The sequence below is a fragment of the Chelmon rostratus genome, chromosome 3 (assembly GCF_017976325.1).
Source record: "Chelmon rostratus isolate fCheRos1 chromosome 3, fCheRos1.pri, whole genome shotgun sequence".
Lineage (NCBI taxonomy): Eukaryota > Metazoa > Chordata > Actinopteri > Chaetodontiformes > Chaetodontidae > Chelmon > Chelmon rostratus.
Window position 1 is genome coordinate 13,644,714 of NC_055660.1, and position 20,998 is coordinate 13,665,711.

Below are 20,998 nucleotides of genomic sequence, written 5' to 3' on the forward strand. Positions count from 1 at the left end.
AGGTAAAGTCAATTATAAGAGGCGGATAGCCACTATGTTGAGTTGCTAGTAATATGAAATGTAGGCTAATATCAATTGTTACCACCGACACTGTCTGGATGTGAAAAAAGTTGCCACAGGTTTAAAAAATAATAACAATGAGCTTTCAAATCGGTGCATTGAAATAGCTGTAGGTCAAATTTGGGGGAGTCTGGAAAATAAATCTTAAAAGCTACAAAACTTGGCTGTAATTCTATTTCATTTCATGCATTTATTGGACTTTTTTATCTATATTTTATCTAATATTGGAATATTTTTTGTTCCTATGCTGACAAAGCGCAAGTGACAAACTTGTGTTTTGTCACTACTCAAGTGAATACTTGGGTTAAGGTTAGGGTAAGGGTTAGTTAGTAGTGCTGTTGTGTGTGTGTGTGTCTGATGGTCAAACTCAAAGTGCAGAGCTTCTAACACAAACTCATGTTCATTATATTTCGTGAGGATTTCCTCCTGACTCCTTGTGATTTAAAGTGCAGCTCTCTTTTATTCCAAGACAAGCACTGCAGCTGTAAACAAACACGTTCCAGTTTCAAACCTGATTGAAAAGTCAAGTTTAGTGTTCACATATTGCTTTAGTCAAGTCGTCTGTTGTATCTGGAACGAAAGAAACGTCCCTTATGATTTCACTCGGTATTGAACAGTTTTACATGTTGGCAAATTTTCTTATTTTTTGTGGAGAAATGAATGAGAAGATCCAGAACCACTCTCATATCTGTACACTAAATATGACAGCAGGCGGTTAGCTTAGCATAAAGACTGGGGGCAGCTAGCCTGGCTCTGACAAACACAACTTGTCATTTTTACATTTCTTTTTGTGCACAGATGAAACAAACAAGATACAACATGTGAATTAATACAATTTAAAGGTGCTGTATGGCTGATTCTGGTTCCAGTCTTTATGCTAAGCTAAGCTAACCAGCTGCTGGCTATTGCCAGCATAAGCAGGTAGTATTTCCCAAAATGTCAAACTATTCCTTTAAACTTCAGCTCACAAAAACAAGCGCAGAACATCATCCTTCTTTTTTTCGGCATCTGGTACCCGTCTGATCCAGTTTTAACTCCTCAACCTGGGATGCGATCACAAATGTTTGCCTCGTCCGTCAGATATGACGTGCTCGGGCACGGCGCGGGTGTACCATTCCGACCACCCGCCGTCGTACACCGACACCCCAGGGTGCCCGCATTCGTGGGCCGCCAGCGCCACGAGGCACGCAGTCACGGCCGAGCCACACGAGACACAAATTGGGCGGCTGAGGTCCACGCCAGCCTTGGCGAAGAGAGCCTGGAGTTGCTCCTTGGGCAGGAAGTGACCCGACTGGGACAGGAAGGAATGGAAGGGCATACTGATGGAGCCAGGGATGTGGCCCGGCTCTGTGTCTGTCAATCAGAAAGAGAGAGAATAGAATGACAGTAAGATATGTGCACAGGAGGCTTTTTATTATTTAGACCACTTGATGTAAACTCTCAATCAATCAGCAGCTTAGAGGTGATGGACACATGAAACATCTGGAACATTAAAAAACCCTGCACCACACAGGATTCTGAAGGAGCTCATAGTGTTCAGACGTGTTGAGGCTTGCAGAAGCATTGATTCAATTCAATGGTATTTATGAGGCAAGGTTTGGTTCTGTTGAATCTGCATTAATTAATTTTTTGACCACTTAGACCAGCACAGCAAGCTGCAAACAGACACATCATCAGAATAAAAAGCTGATGTGTGCCAATGCACCTCACGCTGCCGTGGTTTACTGGGACAACTGAAACACAAAGTCATGCATGCAAACACAGTTTGCAACTGTGTCATCATCAGACAGGCCAAGAGGTCAGAGGGCACAAGAAGTGTTACATCATTCCAGCTTCATCAGCATTATTTCATCAGTGGAAAGGGATAATACTTATGCAAACAGGCCAGATAAAGTTAGCGGAGCATCATTGTGATCATAAACAAGATTAAAATGCAGATAAACACGGCAGCTGCTGAAGGGGTCGAGTCTGTAACCTCCGGACTCCAGCAAAGCGAACGTGGATACAAACCACTCCACCAGCATGACAGAGCAAAGGTTGCACCGCGTTCTCCCCGCTCTTCTCCAAAAACCTTTGATTACTACAACAGCGATTCCAAAATGTGATTGGATGATTCCACAGTCTTAACAGGACAGACAGCACATTTAACAAGTGTTGTTAATGTATTACTCTGACATCGTGGAGGCTGTGCTGTGCATATAGTGAGTAGAAATTAAATGTTTCAATTCGATCACCAATATGTGGTTGAGTTTTATTACACATAAAACAAAAGCTTTTCAATACTATTCATTTAGCGCTGTTCAGTGCTGGTTGAGATAGAGGTTTTATTCTACAACATCTTTGACTCAATTTGACAAAACGGGGAATACTAGTCCCTGAACTATACACTGCATAGAAATCTTTTCTGTCTGTCTTTTTAATAGCAACAGCTGGTTTGCTTGAGGTCAAAGTTCACTGCTGGGGCTGCTTCCACAAATGGAGTTTCACCTGTGGATCGGCACCCTAACGGCATATCAAAGCGTTTCTCTGTGGGTATTATTGTCTGTGCTGTATATACAGTACGTGTGCAGACACAGGTGTGTGGATTGAATGGGTGGGTCGGGGTGATAAGTGTATGGAATAAGATAAGGCACGTACTATAGGCATCTTATCTCTGAATACCGACTGCTGTCTGTAAAGATCGCCCTAAGGGCGGACAATATCTTAATGCTAAACCATTCACTCTACCTGCTACTGTCTTTCTGCTGTGTGTGTGTGTGTGTGTGTGTGTGTGTGTGTGTGTGTGTGTGTGCCTGTGTGTGTGCGCATATGGTTCAGTGACTGTCGATATAATGCATGGTTATGTGAGCATGTCCTGTACACACACTCTCTTTATGTGTTTGTGTTTGTCCAGAGTAAACTCTGTGAAAAGCCTGTGTACAAGGAAGTCGTGGACTCAGTGGACCATATTTTTTTCTCCTGCATGTCTGCGCCATGCTGAACTCGTGCTGTCACAGAATGACACATTTGTTTTGATTTAGTTACGTGCACACAACAGTTATATCTCTATTCATTAGGTTGTTTGTTAATATACGGTATCTGTCTAAGCTATACATCTGCTCTCCATAGACAGAAAATGGCAAAAAAAAAAACAAAACAAAAACATTGATCAGTGTTTCCCAAAGCCCAAACTCATGTCCTCCAATGTCTTGTTTTGTCAACAACCCAAAGATATTCAGTTTACTGTCATAGAGGAGCAAAGAAAGCAGAAAATATTGACATTAAAGAAGCTGGAATCAGAGTATTTTTACTTCCTAAAAAAAGACTAACTGGTGATTAATTTTATGGTTGACAACTAATATTGCAGCTGTACATGCAATGCAACGGTTAGATCATCAAATGTGTGATTAAGCGTAGCTGTGCCACAATCTCAAATATCCTCATTAATATCATTTGAATTGTTTTCCAGGTTGTCAAGCAGTAGCAGCTGTGACCTGGAGTCCACTGCTCCTTTAAAGCAAAGGACAAACATACTGATTTACCATCAGCATCTTCATGGATTCAGCAAAAACCAAAAGACTGACGTGCCACAGCATCAAATGACTGACAGCCACAGGAAGACCGGATCAATGAATGAACAGTGTCTAATCAGTGAATCAGATCTTCAGGAATTCATCACAGATCATAGAGTCAAACATTGTTCTTTGGAAAAATCAACTCAGCATGTTTTGCCCAGCAGAGAGAGAACAACTTCACACACAATGGGACTATTTTTGGCTACACGCCTGTTAAAATGAGCTGACTTGGGTGTGAATATCCGGAGATGTGAAGTGCCACGACTGTATGACTCAAACCTCAAACCGTGTCATGCTCGAACTTCCAACACTGATGGAAAGAAATGAAACCAGAGTTTCTCAAGTCATCTTTCTATCTATTTGAAAATTGGTTTTGAAACTCTGGTAAGTTCGAAATCAATGAAAACACACACTCTAAGAAATGATTCACTGGGTTAGTTAATAAGTCTTAAAAACAAGAGCTTCTTCCACACTTCCACACACTTTAGTTAGTGGATGACTTATTTCAATTGTTTGGTCAAAATGAAAGTAAAGAAAAATGTCTTAACTCATTAATCTATTGATTTTTCTGTGTTCACTTAACAATAGTATTAGGTTAATTTAACTTCTATATCTCGTGAGTGTCAAGGCTTCGCTCTGGTTTCTACTTGTGATTTTGCCTGATGATTGTTTCTCCTGACCTCACACCTGCACTCTGTCTCTTTGTGTAGAAGATCCTCGTGCTATTCACCACCCGGATCCCCAACTCTCTCTCTGCCAAAGCAGAACCGCTGTTTTTGTTTTTGCCTTAGTTTGTTCAAGACCAACTTTCCAGTAAAAGCCTGCAAAGATCATAATGATCATAATACAATATACATAAATTGCGTGTAATGTGTAATGTATTAAATGTATGAAATAAGTTGCTAATACTGAAAAAAATAGGGTAACAATTTGCAGGGACATTTCTGAGTAACATTAAGAAGTTAGAATAATTTAAATGAAGTGATTTGACCACTTGGTAAGACCAAAACAGTGTTGTTGCCTTAATTTTTTTTTAAGTTGTGCCACCGTTTTTTTTTTTTTGTTTTTTTTTTTTGGAGTGCAGATTCCTTGTATGTGAACACCTACTTGGCCAATAAAGCTGATTCTGACAGTAAATATACCTGCACCACTGCTGTCAGTTTGTTTTGGCTCCAGCAGCAAGAGGCCTAAACACAGCGGTGTCATCATCATACGGACTCGGTTGCAGATTACTCACTGTCTCTGGGTTCCGGGTCTAGTCCTTTGAACCTCCTTGTGGGCCTGGCGTCCACCACCTGGAACGCTTTGGTGTCCAGGTTATCCAGGACATCCTCATAGGTCTTGATCCAGGAGCGGTTCAGGGAGGCCTTGAATTCGGTCGGTGCTGGTCTGGCGTACTGGTCACCCACCGGTCGCCCCTCCAGCTCCCAGTTCCGGAGCCCCCCGTTGAGCAACGAGACCGCGCTGTGCCCGAACACCCGGAACATCCACCACACACGGGGCGCAGAGAACGCGCCGAACTCGCTGCCGTCGTACACCACGACGTGCGTGTCGTTCTCTATCCCCAAATTTCCGGCATAATCTGCAAAAAACGTCTCTGATGGCAGCATGTGGTCCAGGGGAGACGTTTTATCACAACACTGGTCTATGTCAAAGAAAGCTGCTCCCGGGATGTGCCGCTTCTTGAACTCGGTCTTGGCGTTGCGCCGCAGTTTGGGTAAGTACCAAGAAGAGTCCAAGATGCGCACTTTCCTCTGGGCCTTCACAACCTCCGCAAGACATTTGGTGGTGAGCAGTGCTCCAGCTTGAAGCGCCATGGTTAACTCTGGGAGACAGGCTACAAAGTTTACTGTACTTGAATCAGCCGAGAAGGAGTAAGGTGCCAAAGGTCGAGAGTGGGAGAGAGAGCAAAGGCATTAATTAGAGAGAGAGAGAGAGAGAGAGAGAGAGACCAACAACCGACACGGCTCCAGGTTACTGTGGAACAGCTGGAAGTGAACGGAGGCGGTGACTAGTTACAGTAATGTGATTACTTTGTAACGAACAAGCAGGGTATTTCTGTGTGTAAACCGCACTGGGTATTTGAACTCACACATATATTTGCCCATAGTATTCTGTAGGCTAATAACAGTTCCTGCAGGTCGCTGCATCATATGTCACATTTAATTGTAGCTAAACAGAAATCTGAATTAGTCAAAATAGCCCAATAGTTAACCCCCTAAAGTAGTCCTGTTGTCCATGTTTCAAAAGTAATTATTCCCCTCCTCGTTAGTAATTAATTGTGTGAATACAGTTTTGGGCAACGTCTCATGCCTCTCTAATTTGGTACACTGCCTTAGCTTGTATTTTTATATAGTCTAAATTAGGTGTGACTAATTTCTTACTGCATATAAAGCGCTTATTTTGCCCATTAAAACTACAGTCAGTTTTTTCATACTTTTCTTCTGTGTGAACATATTCTGGAGGCTGTTTATTTGTATAATGACTGTTCTGTTTGTTGGTCTTTTATATTTTTCTTTGTTGCAGGACACTGATGTAGCCTATATCAATTTACTGTTTTCGTTAAATTACTCTAATGTAATCAAATTCATTTTATTATTATTATTATTAGTAGTAGTAGTAGTAGTAGTAGTAGTAGTAGTAATTAAAACATAGCAGGCTAGGCATAAGAGCTATTGCTATGGTGGAACTCTGGAACCTGCGACTGTTTTCCACTCGGTTGCTTTTAAATGGTGCACAAGAGTGGCTCAGCGGATGTTGATAGACCCGCACGTTGCTGTTCGGAGTTGAAGTTCTTGTCGATGTAGCTAAGCTTGTAGTGAGTTCAGCAAAGCCTCACTTTATTGAATCAGGATGTCGGCGTCGTTGATCAGGAGAGGACTGGAGCTACTGAACGATGATATTAAAGGTCAGTCTGCCCTTCTGCTGGCTAAGGTACAGTTAACAGCTACAGTTAGCTAATGCTAACATTAGCCTTGGACATCAGTGCCTCCTTTTAATCTCCGACCAATGGTAGTGATTATGAGTGTTGTGTCGCCGTCACTGTTTGATGATAGCACGCGTAGTTAACTTTATCCCACCACTGTTGTCTTAAAATAGGACACTGGTTAGTTAATATACAATATGCTTTGGTGGCAGTTGGTATCATCTCACATTACCATTGTTTTCTACCCTTTTCTATGACCTCTGCACCCTGACAGATGCCAGTAAAAAGACGACGACGAAGAAGAACAAGAAGCAGCAGCAGCAGCAGCAGACACCCAGCTCGGCCACGGTGATGGAGCTGGTGAGCACAAAGCGGCAGGGAGTCACCAAGCAGGTGAAGCGGCTGCAGGGTCGCCAGGGTCCCGGCAAGAGCAAAGCTACAGTTAAAGACAAGAGGATCAAGTCTGCAGTGGGTCAGTCAGCACTAGTATTCAGAGGAAAATGCATCATCTAAAGTAGAATTGACATGCATTATTTCAGTAGTGTGCAGCTTTATTTATATTTAAGTATATGTATAAATAGATATTGAACATACTGTACAAAATCATTGGAGCTGACCGGTGGTGTCTGATGTTCAGGGTGGTTTTTTGCTGTATTAAAACAACATAAAACTGATAGCCATCATGTACATTGTAGAACAGAGGTTGCTGTGTCTGATCTTATTCTCTCTCTACATTAGAACCACTAGGTGGCTCTATTATGCAGTTATCAACCTTTCAGTACTTAAGCAGAAGTGCAACAAAATATGGACTCTAAATAAATCCCCAATCGCCATCTCTTTTATGTGCACAGTAAGACAAAACTAAAAAATGACTGTAAGTTGACTCATTTTTATCTCAGGAGTGTTAATATTTGTGATGTAATTTCACTGCTAGTATCCCTCTAGTGTTAGTTTTGTTATAGCACCTGTTATACCTTCTTGCTCTAATCTTTTTTTGGTGTTCATTGTAGAGGAGTTCAGGAAGAAGCAGGGGAAGAGCCACATGAGTGCTAACCTCAAGTACTTTATGGAAACTGGCTATAAAGCAACAGATTCTGACACTTCAAAGGTAAGAAAGGCAGAGATCACTCACCTATTGCAGCTATCTTCAGTATTTATGACCCTATATATTACTTCATGCCCAGTTGAAATGCATTGAGTATAAACTAATGCCATTTTCTATCAAATTGCTGATAGTTCGTTGAAAGTCTTCTACTACAGAAAGATGATAATTCATTATTAATTCATTATTTTATTATTTGATCATCTGGCTTTTCTTTCCTTGAGCTTTCCATACAGTGTTGACTTACTGTCTGTCTCACTCAGATCCTGAACCACAACTCAGGGAGACAGTCCAGGAATCGCCGAGACCGACCGGCCAAGAAGAGCAAGGAGCCAGAGTCTTTGTTCACAGAGAAGGAATTCCAACAGTTCCAGAAGGAATACTTTGGCAGGATTGTCGAGAAGAAATAAAGCGTACGGAAACTGCAAAGACACTGCAGCCACGGTGGAAACGCCAGGCCTGCATTTGCGGATCAAAGTGGATTTCTGGACCAGATTGTGTACTGGAACTTGGTTCCACGTCGCATGTCTGACGCATACTACAGGGAACGTCTGAGCGACAGTGTTTTTTCTGTATGAAAGAGAGAGTGTCACTCCAAAATGTGTCCATTCTGAAAATATTTGCTTGAACTATTCAGTAGTTAACATGTAAAAACGTGTTACAAGTTATTTTATGAGAGAAAAGTGCAGCATACTTAAATGGTCGATCCCTAATATTGTAGTGAACGCTTCTTATTGCATCTAATGGGAGTCACTTCATGTAACCTACATAACATTTGTCAAGAAATGATTCAGACTTAGTAAATATTTTAATAATTGAAACTGTTAAACAACTTCTCCATAATCAGAATTTTCTGATATTCTTTATATAGCTGTGATGTTGTCCTTCAGTCATGAGGAATTTGTATGAAAATATAATTGTATTAAGATTTTTCTTTGTAATTAGCAGAAACAATTTTCAATATCAAGAATCACAGGTTGACTTTGTTCGTTTCATTCTGGGTGTAACAGCAACACATTTACCGTACGTGCACAAATTAATTTTAAATGGGTGGCTTTGTATGAGTTTAGCCATGATCACAGTTTGCTGGACTCTTTCCAGAATAACAGGTCTAACTATTAAATCAACAGGTGTGAACATTCAGTTTCGTTACCATTCACCGCTGTTTGGCTTTGGAATAATGCAGAGTTATCGTGCCATGTAAGGATGAGCATTTGCGTGACGTGTGGCCATCAGCTTGATGATCTGTCGGGACGTGGATTTGACTTTAGAGAATAACCTTTAACGGGTGCGTGGACAACAAGAATGCAGATGCTCGCATAGCAGTGAATGGAAGTCAATTGAGTCATAAGATGTCAGTCGTTTTTACGTCTGACCTGTTTGAGATTTGGCAATCAGCATTCATAAGCAGAAGGTGAGAATGAAAGTGAATGCAGCAAAGAGAGCGATCGCAGAACGACTACAGCAGGGAAAGTCACACAATGTCCCGGGTAAGAAATAAGATCATTAAATCATGTTTAACGATAGCTATTTAAAGTATTAAGCCGCATGAATGTTGAACCAAATGCAAAAGAGTTTCTGCTTGTGATGTGCTGCCATGCTGATAGTGTGAATTTGTTCTTTAAGATTTTGAGATTTGTGTTTTATGATGATACAAACAGTGGAGGTAAGCAGCAATCGGAGACATTTGAAAATTTCCGGCAGCTTAAGGTGGAAAGTTTCTCTGTGTTCACTTGGAAGCTCAGTTTAAGTCATGCATGCATGTATCAGCAGGGTTTGGAGACATCATAACTAGTTTGGAGCAAATTGTGGTTCAATATGCAAACTACACAAGTGTGATGTGGAAATTTGAACACAAAGGATTTTCGCTTGTGTCCAGCACTTCAACTTATATTAAAAATTTGCATAATTACAGATTCAGATTTTTTTAAATGATGGAGACAGAGTTAATGTGCTTTTATAAATGTGTAACCACTTAATTGAACTTTTCTGTGAGGAAAAAAAGCACATCACACACCAACTATTAAATAGTCATGTATTTTTACTCTAAAATTCTTATTATCCAAAGAATATTGTGTAAATATGTCTTTGAAACATGTTTCACAAATCGATCTGATTTCCATCTGTGTGTGGGAGGTTGCCAGTTTCAGTCACATTGTTTCTACCTAGTGTCCAGTTTGTAAAGTTACAAATGAAAGTTTTCTGTTCAGAGTGAAAGTGAAACCAGTGTGCCAACAACAGACAACAAAAAACCTCAGTGGGCAGTGTTCAGATTAGGAATGCAGACTAACAATGTTTTGTCTGGATCATAGCAGAGGAATGCATTTGACTCCAGTTGGATTCTATTCAATTAGATATATGCATGCACTCATGAACTTTCCCCATGAAGTCCCGTGATTGGCTGGACTTTTGTCATATGTCTCTGAGCAGCCTCAGTATTTAAATGTTTGTGATGAAGTGCTGGAGTGACACCCCCCTCTCTCTTTGCAGCCAATTCCCATGCCAAGGAGACAGATTTCCCATCCGGACAAAACTGAGGATGGCGAGCTGTTAAAATGTAGCTCTGCTCCTCAGTCTCCCACCAAATCTTCAAAGGTTGGTGCTGAATAATCTCCACATTCACCAACGAGAACAAAACTCAAACTGTCGTGTGAAGGGTTCATCATACTTTGGTCAAATTCTAATACTTTTAACAGACCTGATTTTTCTCTATGGGATAATGCGATATGTGTTGTCGGTATTTTGATATATTTCAATTTGACCTGTATTCTCAAAGAATTCATAATTAAGACTAATTGCATACTTTTGTCATTAACTGTGTGCTGTATGTCTCTATGGTCCTGCAATATAACCCTAATGTCATACACAGCTAATATTCAGTCCAAACTTCATGATGCATAATTCAAAACTTCCATAAAACACATCACACGTTCAAAAAGCCACCTATCAATGTTTCTGTTCAGCTACAGCAAAGCAGCTACAGTTATACATAAGCAAAATCTGAATATATTACAGCTACCAAAACCACAACTGGCTTCTACCTGGTAAACAAATGGTATGAAACTTACCCCAAATGTATATGCATTAAAAAAAATCTATTCAGGTGTGGTAAAAGAACTCAAATCTTTAATCACTTAATGGATTTCAACTCAGATCAAGTGGAATTACAAATTTTGCTAAATGAGGATGACGCAGAAATCTCAGGTAAGACTGCCTCCACCCCGTGAGATATCTGATTCTGTTTGAACAGCGGTCGCACGCAGAGCAACATGTTAACTGTACAGTCGCTGAATAAAACTGGATTGTCACACGTTTACTCAGGTGATATCTGAACAATCAGTTGAGGATGACTTGAAAGCACAACCTCCTCTGCTACCTCGGAAACCTCCCAAAGAACTACCTGACAACATATACGAAATCCCGGTAACTATTTTGCAACCATTAAGGTATTTCACTAAAACAATATCAACAGAATATGATGTAAAGTATTTGTAGCTGCATGAACCTTTCATCTTCCAGCAGGATGGCAGCAGTTTGATGGATTGGTGGAAGGATGTGACACGTGAGTCAGAAAGCCCAGTTTGAAAAGAATTATGTTTGATGCTCTGAGTGTGTTTGATAACTTGTTTTGTTGACCTGCAGCCTGGAAGTCTCTCTGCAGAGACCTCAGACTTAGAGGGGAGAAGGAAACAAAGTGAGCAAATTATTGCATCTTTCATATTTCTATAGTTGAGGCGGTGCTGCTTTAAGCTAACTGCTAACACGGTGCTGATGTTTAGCAGATATAGCGATTGCCATTGTTCACCATTTTAGCATGTTAGCATGCAAACATTTGCTAACTGTCTCTTAACATGAAGCGTATCCGAGGCTGATGGGAATGTTTAGTCTTTGCTCATCAAACCAAAGGATCCCCAAAGTGACATCAGTTCATCCTGAGGGGAACGGGAACATCTGCACTGAATTTCATGGCAATGCATCTAATACTTGTTGAGATATCTCAGAAAAGACCTCAAATGTGGACCTCATGGAGGCTCCAGGACAAAGTAAGGGGATCACGCCAGCAGGATCCATCCTCTTGGAGCCATGATTGTCTTTATAAAATTTAGCACTAATCCATCATGTAGATGCTGAGCTATTTCATAACAAAGATGAAAACTTTGAGCTGCTGATGGTGCTAGTGGAAAAGTCGGAACATCCTCTTGGCGCCATGGATAATTGTACCAAATTCAATAGCAATCGATCCAGGAGATCTATCTATACACTGCTGAATCCTTTGCAGGGTCACGGGGGGCTGGAGCCTAGATCCAGGAGATGTTTAAATATTTCAGTGTGGACCAAAGTGGTCCATCGACAGACCAACATTCCTATCCCTAGAGCCACACAGCGAATGTGTGGTGAAAACAACTTGATCTTCAGTATGAGACAGATTTCTGCATGATGCTGTGTCAAAACTTAAAGCTGATTTGGGTTCTTAGGTCAAAATGTTCTACATCAAAGGCCATTTAAAAGCCACAACTTTGTACTGGTCCAAAGGATGAGTGTGAATTAATCTGGGTGCTGGGGTCAAATTCAGTTTCAGACTAGACTGGACATCTGATAAAAAAAATCTTCTTACAATACATTCCAGGATCATCAAAGATAAAGCTGAGCACCTCTATAAAGCCATCCAGGTTTATATCCTCCTGCTGTCTGAACATGGTGGCTTCCTGTGGAAACAGACTGCTGAGCTGCTCTGCATTGCTGACAACTTAGACAAGGTAACAAGACCACATATGGTAATGAAATCGTGTATATTGCACTCAGTCAGTAAATCAAAGCCATTTAAAGAGTAATTCAGTACTTTCTGCGCTGAAGTGTATTTGGATGTTACACTCAATTTCATATGTTTTGAATGCTTGAGATATACATCTGTGATTAAAGTCATCTGAATCCCCTTTACTCCTAAGGTTTCAAAGGGTACAAAGATTGCTGGCATCACAGGAGGGGCTACAACTATAGCGGGAGGCGTGGCAGCAGCTGCCGGGGTGATTCTGTCTCCGCTCACACTGGGAGCCTCACTGGCCCTGACTGCCGTCGGCGTTGGCATGGCTGCAGCCGGCGGCGTCACTGGTGCATCAGCAGCCATTGCCAACAAGGTGACCAGACATGAAACAAACTTCACTCATTTAATGTATGACTCTGATTGTGGTTTCTTTCTGTGGGGTGGCTGAAGGATGTTTTTTGGAGGGTATGGCTTCGAATACACCATGGCTGTAGTGTCTCAAATATAAAATGGTAATGTCTATTTAAATGTTGTCATTTTGCCAACAAATGATTTGAGTTTAAGACACTAGGTGTAAAACCTGAAACATTTGTACTTTGGCGCCCCCAGTGGTAGTATCAGAAAACACAGTATGGCAGACAACAATGCACAGGATAAATAGGATCAAAGCAGCACGTAGACTGCACCAGTTTCTATCAAGACTGTTTAATTTCTCTGCAAACTCATTTTTATACCATCAGAATATTCAAAAGATGGCATAAGCATAAACAATCTACACACGGTAGCTTTACGTTTCCCTCTTTTAATTTACCATCATGATCTTAAAGATTCTGAGATTTGTTCTTCCAGGTGAATGCCACTCAGGACAAGAAGAAAATTGAAAAAACTTTCCAGGAGTATGAGCGGGTCATGGTGGACATTCAGAACTGCTTGAAGTTCATCAATGAGGGCATGGAGCAGCTAAAGCAGCATGATCTGTCTGTCCTAAGTGAAGCCAGGAAGAGTTCGGTGAGAGCAGCTAGGGTGGTGCAGCTGGCCACTACCGGAGGAGGAAGTGCCAAGGCCATAGAGGCTAGCAGTAAGGCATCTGGGCTGATGCAAGGCTTCGCCCTCGGCATGGATATCCACTTCACCCAAGGAAAGGATGGTCAGAAGCTGAAGAAAGGTCACGAGTCGAAGCTGGCGAAGAAAATACGCAGTCTAGCAGATGATCTCAACAAGGCTTTGGATGAGCTCATGCAAATCAAAGACTTGTTCAGTAAGCATTGTTCTGGGGAATAAATGTTTCCTAACTGGGCTTCTCTTGCCTGATATAATTGTCATGCTTTTATATTCGCAGCTATTTTTTTCAGATATTTGCATATCTTTTATAATAAGGCTGTTATTATATAAAATTGTGGCAATTGTGGTTAAAAAGTAAGTGTGTAGAAGGATGTAGACAGGGAACAGTTCTGTATTTATATTATGTTTGTCAGCATCCACTTAAATGTCTTTGGTTTACTCTCAAAAAATATTTTTTATTATAATAATAATATGTAATTATTAATTAAAATGTAAGAGATTACAGAGCAACACTTGTACACACACTGACTTTGACAAAATCATATGACTGAGTATAAATGGATAGGTTGCAGTTTTAGTAAAAAAAAAAAAAAAGCTTCTCTGCTGATAATTTTTTTGTTTTATATTCATTGTGTATTCTATTTCATCTTCATTCATTTTTTGAAAGACATACAATATCTGCTGTATAACCTGTTGCAGCTTCAGTCTGGACCTGGTATCTGAGTTTACTCTGATTTGACATAAATACTATAATATGGGATTTGTGCTAACTTCCTTTAAAATTATTTCTACAATTCTTTTTATCTGAATAATTTTCCATTAAATCTTTGTTTTAAATGCATTATGTAAAGAGTTTTGTTGCCTATGAAATGCATTACGCTATTAAAATTGCTTTGTTTTACCTGTCCTGCTTGTTGGTATTATTCATTACTTTGGATGATGAGTATAGTGTAACATGAATGAAAGATGAAAGGAAGTGATCCTCTCACACTAGCCTTAGTGTTCTGCCTATCATCTGTGTTATTGTAGAATGTCCTGTAATTTTAAGAGAATGAAATACATTTAATACGTACAGCTAACCACCAGGGGGCAGTCCAGGTCTCACCTCAGTGAACTATACCCGAGTTCATCAAGTTTAACCAACAACTTCAATGAATTCACAAGAGGCAGCGCGTTGCTGATGCACATACATACCACGACTAATATGGGAATACTGTAGCTATGATTCAGGGACAGTCCGCATAAAGGCCAAAGAATAGTTCAAGAACTGATATGATCTATCAAAATGATTTTTTATTGCCTATACTAATGCCAATACCAGTTCAAAATAATGTATCTTACTTTGTAACTGACGTGTGTACGTGTAACTGGAAGCAGGATAAAAAACGTAAAACAAGCTAAATTTAAGTGTTCTGACTATATTCAATTAGAGATATGCTTCTAAAACAAACAAGCATCTGATAAAAAATATAGTACTGATTTTTTTTACATGTGAAAACGTATCTTGAAGTATGTGTTATGTAATATTTGTCGTAGTTTATATCTCCTCGATGTCGCTGACATTTGTGTTCTCAGAAAAATGTTGATTCCTTTATTAATGTTTACATTCTGCATTTGACCTACATTTGACGTAGGAACTCGTCGTTAAAGCTCCATATAGATCTATTTTGTCAGCCTATACACGTTAGACATCTAACCAATCATAAACAAGACTCGAGTGGAATAATGTCAGCATGTTTGGGTTTATTCTACTACTACTACCGAGCTGAAAGGAGATTTGTTCTTTATTGCTTGTATTGCTGAAACAGAAACTCCTCTCACCCGTGATGCTACTTAGATTGAAAACAAACGCCCCCGCGGAGTGACACCGCGGAGGAATGCAGTCGGTAGTGCTTCGGCTCTTTATAGTCTAGTCTGCTCTCCCCGCCCGTCTGTCAATGCCAAAACAGAAAAGTGATTATCGGTCGTTAGTGAAAGCTCTTCCGCGCTAACATGGCAGTGTGAAGGCGTGCGGCTATCCCTGCAGCGGCAACACCCGGCAGTGCAACGGCTAAGTGCACTGGCTATTTCTGGCAAAATGGCGTAAGTGTTTTATCGATATTTCTGATAGTTTTGCATCCGCAAGTGCGTCTGGGTTAAACCGGCGCAAAAGTCCACTCCACTGGCTAGTGTTGATAAAGTTAACAACAGACTGGTTGAGTACGGTTAAGCGTTCTGGGTGTTTTCTATTACTGTACAAGACCGCTCGTAAAATTACAAGTGGGTGCCGATATTCAGACAGAGTTCCTGGTTTGGAGTTGATGGTCGTGTCATATTACAGACCATCAGCTGAAGTAGTTAACGTTCGTTCCGGCTGGCGCGACAGCCTGTGTTGTGTAGTTTTGTGTTAGTATTAAGTGCGGGAATGTTAACGTTTGTTTCGGCTAACAGTAAAAGATTTTCAAGCTCCTTATTTAAAGTTCGTGTATTTTATTGCGAGAACAAGGGCGAGTATTTATCAACATTGGTAGTGTTTGTGTGTATTAAACACTGACAACGTGGCGTGTCCAAAATGGCGCGCACTGTCCTCTTTACTCAGCCCTCGCACAGATGGCTCTGTTGTGAAAATGGCGGTTGCCCTCCCACGTTTCGGCGGTGACTCACGGGGAAGGCGGGGTTACCGGCAAAGCATGACCAAATTAGGAAATGTTATCCCCCGGTGGAGGGCGGGGCGTTTCCCATCAACACCGTTTTGACACTTCAGTGGAACGGATTAGCTAAAATTAGCCTCCCCTCCCCTACAGTAGAAACGTTACCATCTTAGCGCGCTAACAAGAAAGTTGTACACTTGCATTGTTTGCATGAGGGCTGTTGTAGTCACGACATGTGGTGTTCCAGGAAGTGCAGACACTAAGAGGATTTTTTCATATACACAGATGGGGTTGGCCCACTTCGATGTGTTACCAGCTGTGTGGCACAATATTTTTGGAGAATTTCAATAATTCTTATTGCATTTACACATATTTTTATTGCATATTAGTTTATTTTGTTCAAATCTTGAATACATTTATTTGGCCCTACACCCTTATCTTATGATTAAAACATGGCTTTTTAGATTTGTTGATGTTTTCTTTTGTAGTGGACATTCATTAGCTTGGTGGCAGCTCTTAACATCAACACTCAAAGTGTCTTTTGCCCTTATTTTCTCTCAGTAACATATGTGTATGTCCTTTACACAGGTCTCTCTCGACAACCACCCTCAGCTTTGCTGCCGTCGACAGCAGTACCGAACCGCTCGACTTCCTAACGTCGCCAGACTCTCCTTTGTTTTTATTCACCCTTTCACGGCCATCACTGACCAGTAGCAGTCATGACACTCTCCCAGCTGGCCTTGGAGGACGTGGAGGCCCTGTACTTAGGTTGGTGTTGTGAAGACAAATGTTCCCAAAGCACTGCTGCAAATATTACTGAACACAGAGCACCCAGTTTTAAAAACAAGATGTGAAGGTCGGCAAATATCTGATCTGTCCTTCATCAAGAATAAACAGAAATTTCAAACATTTTTTGGTCTCAAGACAAGTATATTTTGATTATTTTGTTCCAGTACCTTCACCTGTTAAGTTCATCTATTTTATTGAAGCTCACAGTGTGTCTGTGATTTTGAATAAATTATTTTAGTGTGGCACACAATGATTAGACTTTGCTAAGATAGAGGTGGAAACTACCCTATTTTAATGCTAAAAAAAGTGTTTTAATTGATGAAGTCCTTGTCCACAGGGCCCTCGTTTCTGATGGCTGACCCCATGGGGCCCCTTCTGGACCAAGATGAAGAAGAAGCTCTTTCTCCCTCCTCTTCTCTAGAGGGGAAGGCGCCAGCTTCGCCCCCCCTCTCTTTCTCCTCCTATGCATCTTCCCTGTCCCCCTACCAGACCTTGTCATCTTCCCCGCTCTCTTCTGCCTCCCCACCTCCCTCTCCTCCCACTTCCTCGTTCCTGGGAACCAAGGCCGGAGTGGACTCACTGTCACTCCCCTGGCTGGGTGCCAGCGACCTGCTCGACACCCAAGTTGGAGCAGACGATGGTGAAGGTGAGGGTGAATTATAATTCCAGTGTGTTAAATATTAAGGCAAGATTAATCCGAAGACGAATCAAGGAAGGAAATCTGTATCTTAAGTGTTGCTTGTGTACGATATAAAACTTAATACAGGGTAGAGGAACATTCTTTGTGTCAGTGAGTTCTTGCATGAAAAAAATTAGGGGCTAGAATGTTTCCACTGCTGTTCTCAGCACAGACGTTAGGAATGTTAACTGCTTTCAGACAAGCTGTAAATGTTTTATATGGGTGGTTTTGCGTTCGTAAAGCACAAATGGTTGACCTGCAGGCAGCATGTGCTGGATTTTACAAAATTAAGTTGAGTTTAAGTTTTTTCTTTTAATACAGTGCTACATGGATATTCTTATATTCTATTCTTATAGTCGTGAAGAGTTGAGGAAATGTCTCCTGACACTACACACTTCCAGTGCCAAAATTAAAGGCGCGAATGAGTAATTGGTAGGTGTGGTGGGTAAAGAGGAACTTTCATTGGTTAGCAACTGGCAACGCCTGTAGCTGAGACTGCCTCAAACTGGTTTTGTTTAATGACGTGCATCCCATTGTTGCAATGTCCGTGGCTCATTGTGGCTCTTGGCATCTGTAAAGCACACTGTTCTTGATATCCTGGATATAGTCTTGAGTATGTGGATCACAGAATCATATAACAATTACAATGCAGGCTGAAACATTAAGTTGCCTTTGCGATCATTCGATAGATGAAGACACCAGTATGACGTGAAATAAATTCAAGGAGTTTTTTTGCTCTTGTATTCACTTAAAGTCATGTTACCAGAGAGAACCTTCAAAATGCTTGAAGGGGTTTCTTGGTGTCATTTTTTATTATTTTTTTTATTTCATCATTGTTTTGGTCAGATATTAATGAATACATCCCCTCTGTCAGCAGAGGACGCCTTTGCAGGGATGGACTGGATGTCAGAAAAAATCGACCTGACTGAATTTGACCTGGATTCCCTCATTGGCTCCTGCTCTTCCGATGAGTCTCCCAGCTCCCCTGAGGATCTCCTGGCCTCCCTTGACTCCCACATGGATCTGAATTTAGATTCATTCAACACAGCCATCCCCACTCCGCATGATAGCCTGGAGCTGAGTCTGTCACTGCCCAGTATCCCCTCTCTCCCTCTGGAACTCCCTCTCCCCGGGGTAGCCGAGGCCAAGAAGACAGAGGTGGCTCCTGCTGAGGAGGTTATGAAGTCTGAGCCTCCCTCCCCAGTTCCTTCTCCTTCTCCCCCCTCCCCAACGTATACATTGGAGCTGGGGAGTGAAGTGGATGTCCTTGATGCAGAGAAAATGGCCACATCCCTCACAGCCGCCATCATTCCAGATCCCAGTGGAAGCATTCAGACCACCAGTCCCATTGTGCTCTCTCTTCCCACCTCTGGCCACATTGTGGTGGTGCTCGCCAACAAAGATGAGCCCTCCCTTCTCTCTCTCCCTGACCGGTCCATTGAAATCTCTCCTCCAGCAAGCGACTGCGACAGTGACTCTGGCATTGAGTCCGTTGTCAGCTCACCCACTCACCCCCCTTCCCCACCTCCCACCCCCTCTTCCACAGCTGGATCCTCCAGGACCAAACCCTACTCCAAACCAGAGCCCACCACTTCTTCCTCCCCTGCTGCCACTACCTCCAGGGTCAAATCGGTGTCTGGTGCTCCCAGGGTGGTGGAGAAGAAACTGAAGAAGATGGAGCAGAACAAGACAGCAGCTACTCGCTATAGACAGAAGAAGAGGGTCGAGCAGGAGCTGCTTGGTACAGAGCTCCAAGGGCTAGAGAAGAGGAACCATGAGTTGACGGAGAAGGCGGAGTCCATCAGCAGAGAAATCCAGTATCTAAAAGACCTGATGGAGGAAGTGCGGAAGCACCGCCGTGGAAAGACCAGCTCAGTGGCTTAGCAACCAGATTGCGTGTTAAGCGCAGTCTCCTGTTGCAGAGTAGTGATGGTGATATTTATGCTCCAATAGTTGCATGCCAAAACAGTCAACTTCAGCATTAGAAGAATGCTGTATGTTTTCAGCGATTGAAGAACGGCATGCAAGGTTGGATGTATGAAACCCACCATCGAGAACAGAATAGAGGGAATGGCTGGATGAAAAGCGAAATGCCTCTGGAAGTTGATGAGATTAGTAGTGTAGAGCCAGGGGGCTGGGAGGTAGTCAGGTGAAGCATCTGTACATGCTTGTCTCTCAGTCCCCTGTTAGAGCCCGGTAATGTTTCCCTGTCTTACTTGCAGTACTTGTACAAACAGGCAGGTGTATATTTGTTTTTGTAGACTAGGCATGCTGAACACAAGTCACCATAGCTCCTGGTAGTGTAGACTTGTAACCCCGTGACAGGATATTCCCTCACACTCCCAGCATTAGTCCATATCCAGACCCCAGCTCAGCTTCATCAGACTCCTGTGTCAGTAAGGTGAGATACCACTTCTACATTGTTACCCACTCATCTTTAACCCAGTATCACCCCACATTGACCTTCTTCTTAACAGCTTCAAGTCCAGAAAGGGGCCTCGACCTATTTATGAATTCTTGATGTTACACTGTCAACTTTTATCGTGTGTGTATATAGTTTTCACCCCCTTTGCTTGCCGATTGTGGCTCTTGTTATTTAATACTGGATAAAACCTGAAAATTTCTTGAGTAGCTCAGAGTCTGTCCGCGCAACTGTTTGGCTTGTAAAAAAGCTTTTCTTTTTTCTTTTTCTAATAAATATCTATCAGTGCTCAAGTCATGCGTGTGATGTGCTTTACTCATGGCAGAAAAAACGTCAAAGTGAAATTTTCATCACTATCAAGTATGCTTAGTTTTTTCTACACTAGGATCCACTTTAGGACCAACACCTCATATTTTCCATTATCCATTTATTTCATTGATTAATAGTTTAGTCTATACCATAAGAAAATTGTGGAAAAAGTCATTGTTGCTTCCCAGAACTGAAGGTTAAATCTTTAAACTGCTGGTTTTATTTCCACTGGCAGTTCAAAGATAATGATGGTGAGAATGATGAGTCAATAAAAACAAGAATTTTAAAGTAATACAAAAGCAGCAAGTCCTTAAATTTGATGAGCTTGAATGAAAAGGTTTTTGCCAAATATTTTAGATGATTCCTGGATTCTCAAATGTGGCGCTTGAGTACTTGACTAGTCTTCTAACAAAGGTTATAGCTCTGTATCAGTAAATAAAGCTGTCTGTCACCCAAAAAGGCAGTGACTACTAAAGTGTGAAAGGCATGTTTGGAAATTGTTCCTGCATAGTTTACTGACAGCAACTGATTCATGACAGTAGTGTATTTTGTGCACAGGAGTAACATACCTAATCGTGTCAGCTGTAAGTCACATAAGTACATAACAAATTACATTCTTCTGACACACAAATGTATCATGGTTACAAGATTTATACAAATCTTGTTGCACTGGTTCTATTATGCTCAGAGTTTTACCTCACTA

General features: G+C 41.5%; 3 protein-coding genes across 6 annotated transcripts; 2 read left to right on the top strand and 1 right to left on the bottom strand.

The window, feature by feature from the left end:
- Positions 1 to 654: 654 nt before the first annotated feature.
- Positions 655 to 5,431, bottom strand: LOC121604485 (3-mercaptopyruvate sulfurtransferase-like). Its single transcript, XM_041934010.1, has 2 exons — positions 4,852 to 5,431; positions 655 to 1,413 (listed from the first exon to the last, which is right to left on the bottom strand). The coding sequence occupies exons 1-2, from the start codon at positions 5,429 to 5,431 to the stop codon at positions 1,115 to 1,117; spliced, it is 879 nt and encodes a 292-aa protein (XP_041789944.1). The 3' UTR covers positions 655 to 1,114.
- A 947-nt stretch (positions 5,432 to 6,378) lies between these two features.
- LOC121604484 (apolipoprotein L3-like) lies at positions 6,379 to 14,372 on the top strand. 3 transcript variants are annotated; one of them, XM_041934008.1, is made up of 8 exons: positions 8,060 to 9,132; positions 10,133 to 10,237; positions 10,964 to 11,065; positions 11,162 to 11,204; positions 11,285 to 11,336; positions 12,270 to 12,399; positions 12,589 to 12,777; positions 13,254 to 14,372. In XM_041934008.1, exons 1-8 carry the CDS (start codon positions 9,073 to 9,075, stop codon positions 13,683 to 13,685), a joined length of 1,113 nt encoding a protein of 370 aa, XP_041789942.1. In that variant the 5' UTR covers positions 8,060 to 9,072; the 3' UTR covers positions 13,686 to 14,372. The 3 variants fall into 3 exon arrangements, 2 of the variants coding, with proteins under 2 accessions (XP_041789942.1, XP_041789943.1); XM_041934009.1 differs by having other exon boundaries at positions 11,165 to 11,204; XR_006006751.1 differs by lacking the exons at positions 11,162 to 11,204; positions 11,285 to 11,336; positions 12,270 to 12,399; positions 12,589 to 12,777; positions 13,254 to 14,372 and adding exons at positions 6,379 to 6,522; positions 6,815 to 7,012; positions 7,551 to 7,648 and having other exon boundaries at positions 7,906 to 9,132; positions 10,964 to 11,000.
- Positions 14,373 to 15,392: 1,020 nt separating this feature from the next.
- Positions 15,393 to 20,279, top strand: atf4a (activating transcription factor 4a). Of its 2 annotated transcripts, none has more exons than XM_041934175.1 (4): positions 15,393 to 15,548; positions 16,685 to 16,864; positions 17,223 to 17,531; positions 18,439 to 20,279. In XM_041934175.1, exons 2-4 carry the CDS (start codon positions 16,816 to 16,818, stop codon positions 19,446 to 19,448), a joined length of 1,368 nt encoding a protein of 455 aa, XP_041790109.1. In that variant the 5' UTR covers positions 15,393 to 15,548; positions 16,685 to 16,815; the 3' UTR covers positions 19,449 to 20,279. The 2 variants fall into 2 exon arrangements, with proteins under 2 accessions (XP_041790109.1, XP_041790110.1); XM_041934176.1 differs by having other exon boundaries at positions 18,442 to 20,279.
- The last annotated feature ends 719 nt before the right edge of the window (positions 20,280 to 20,998 follow it).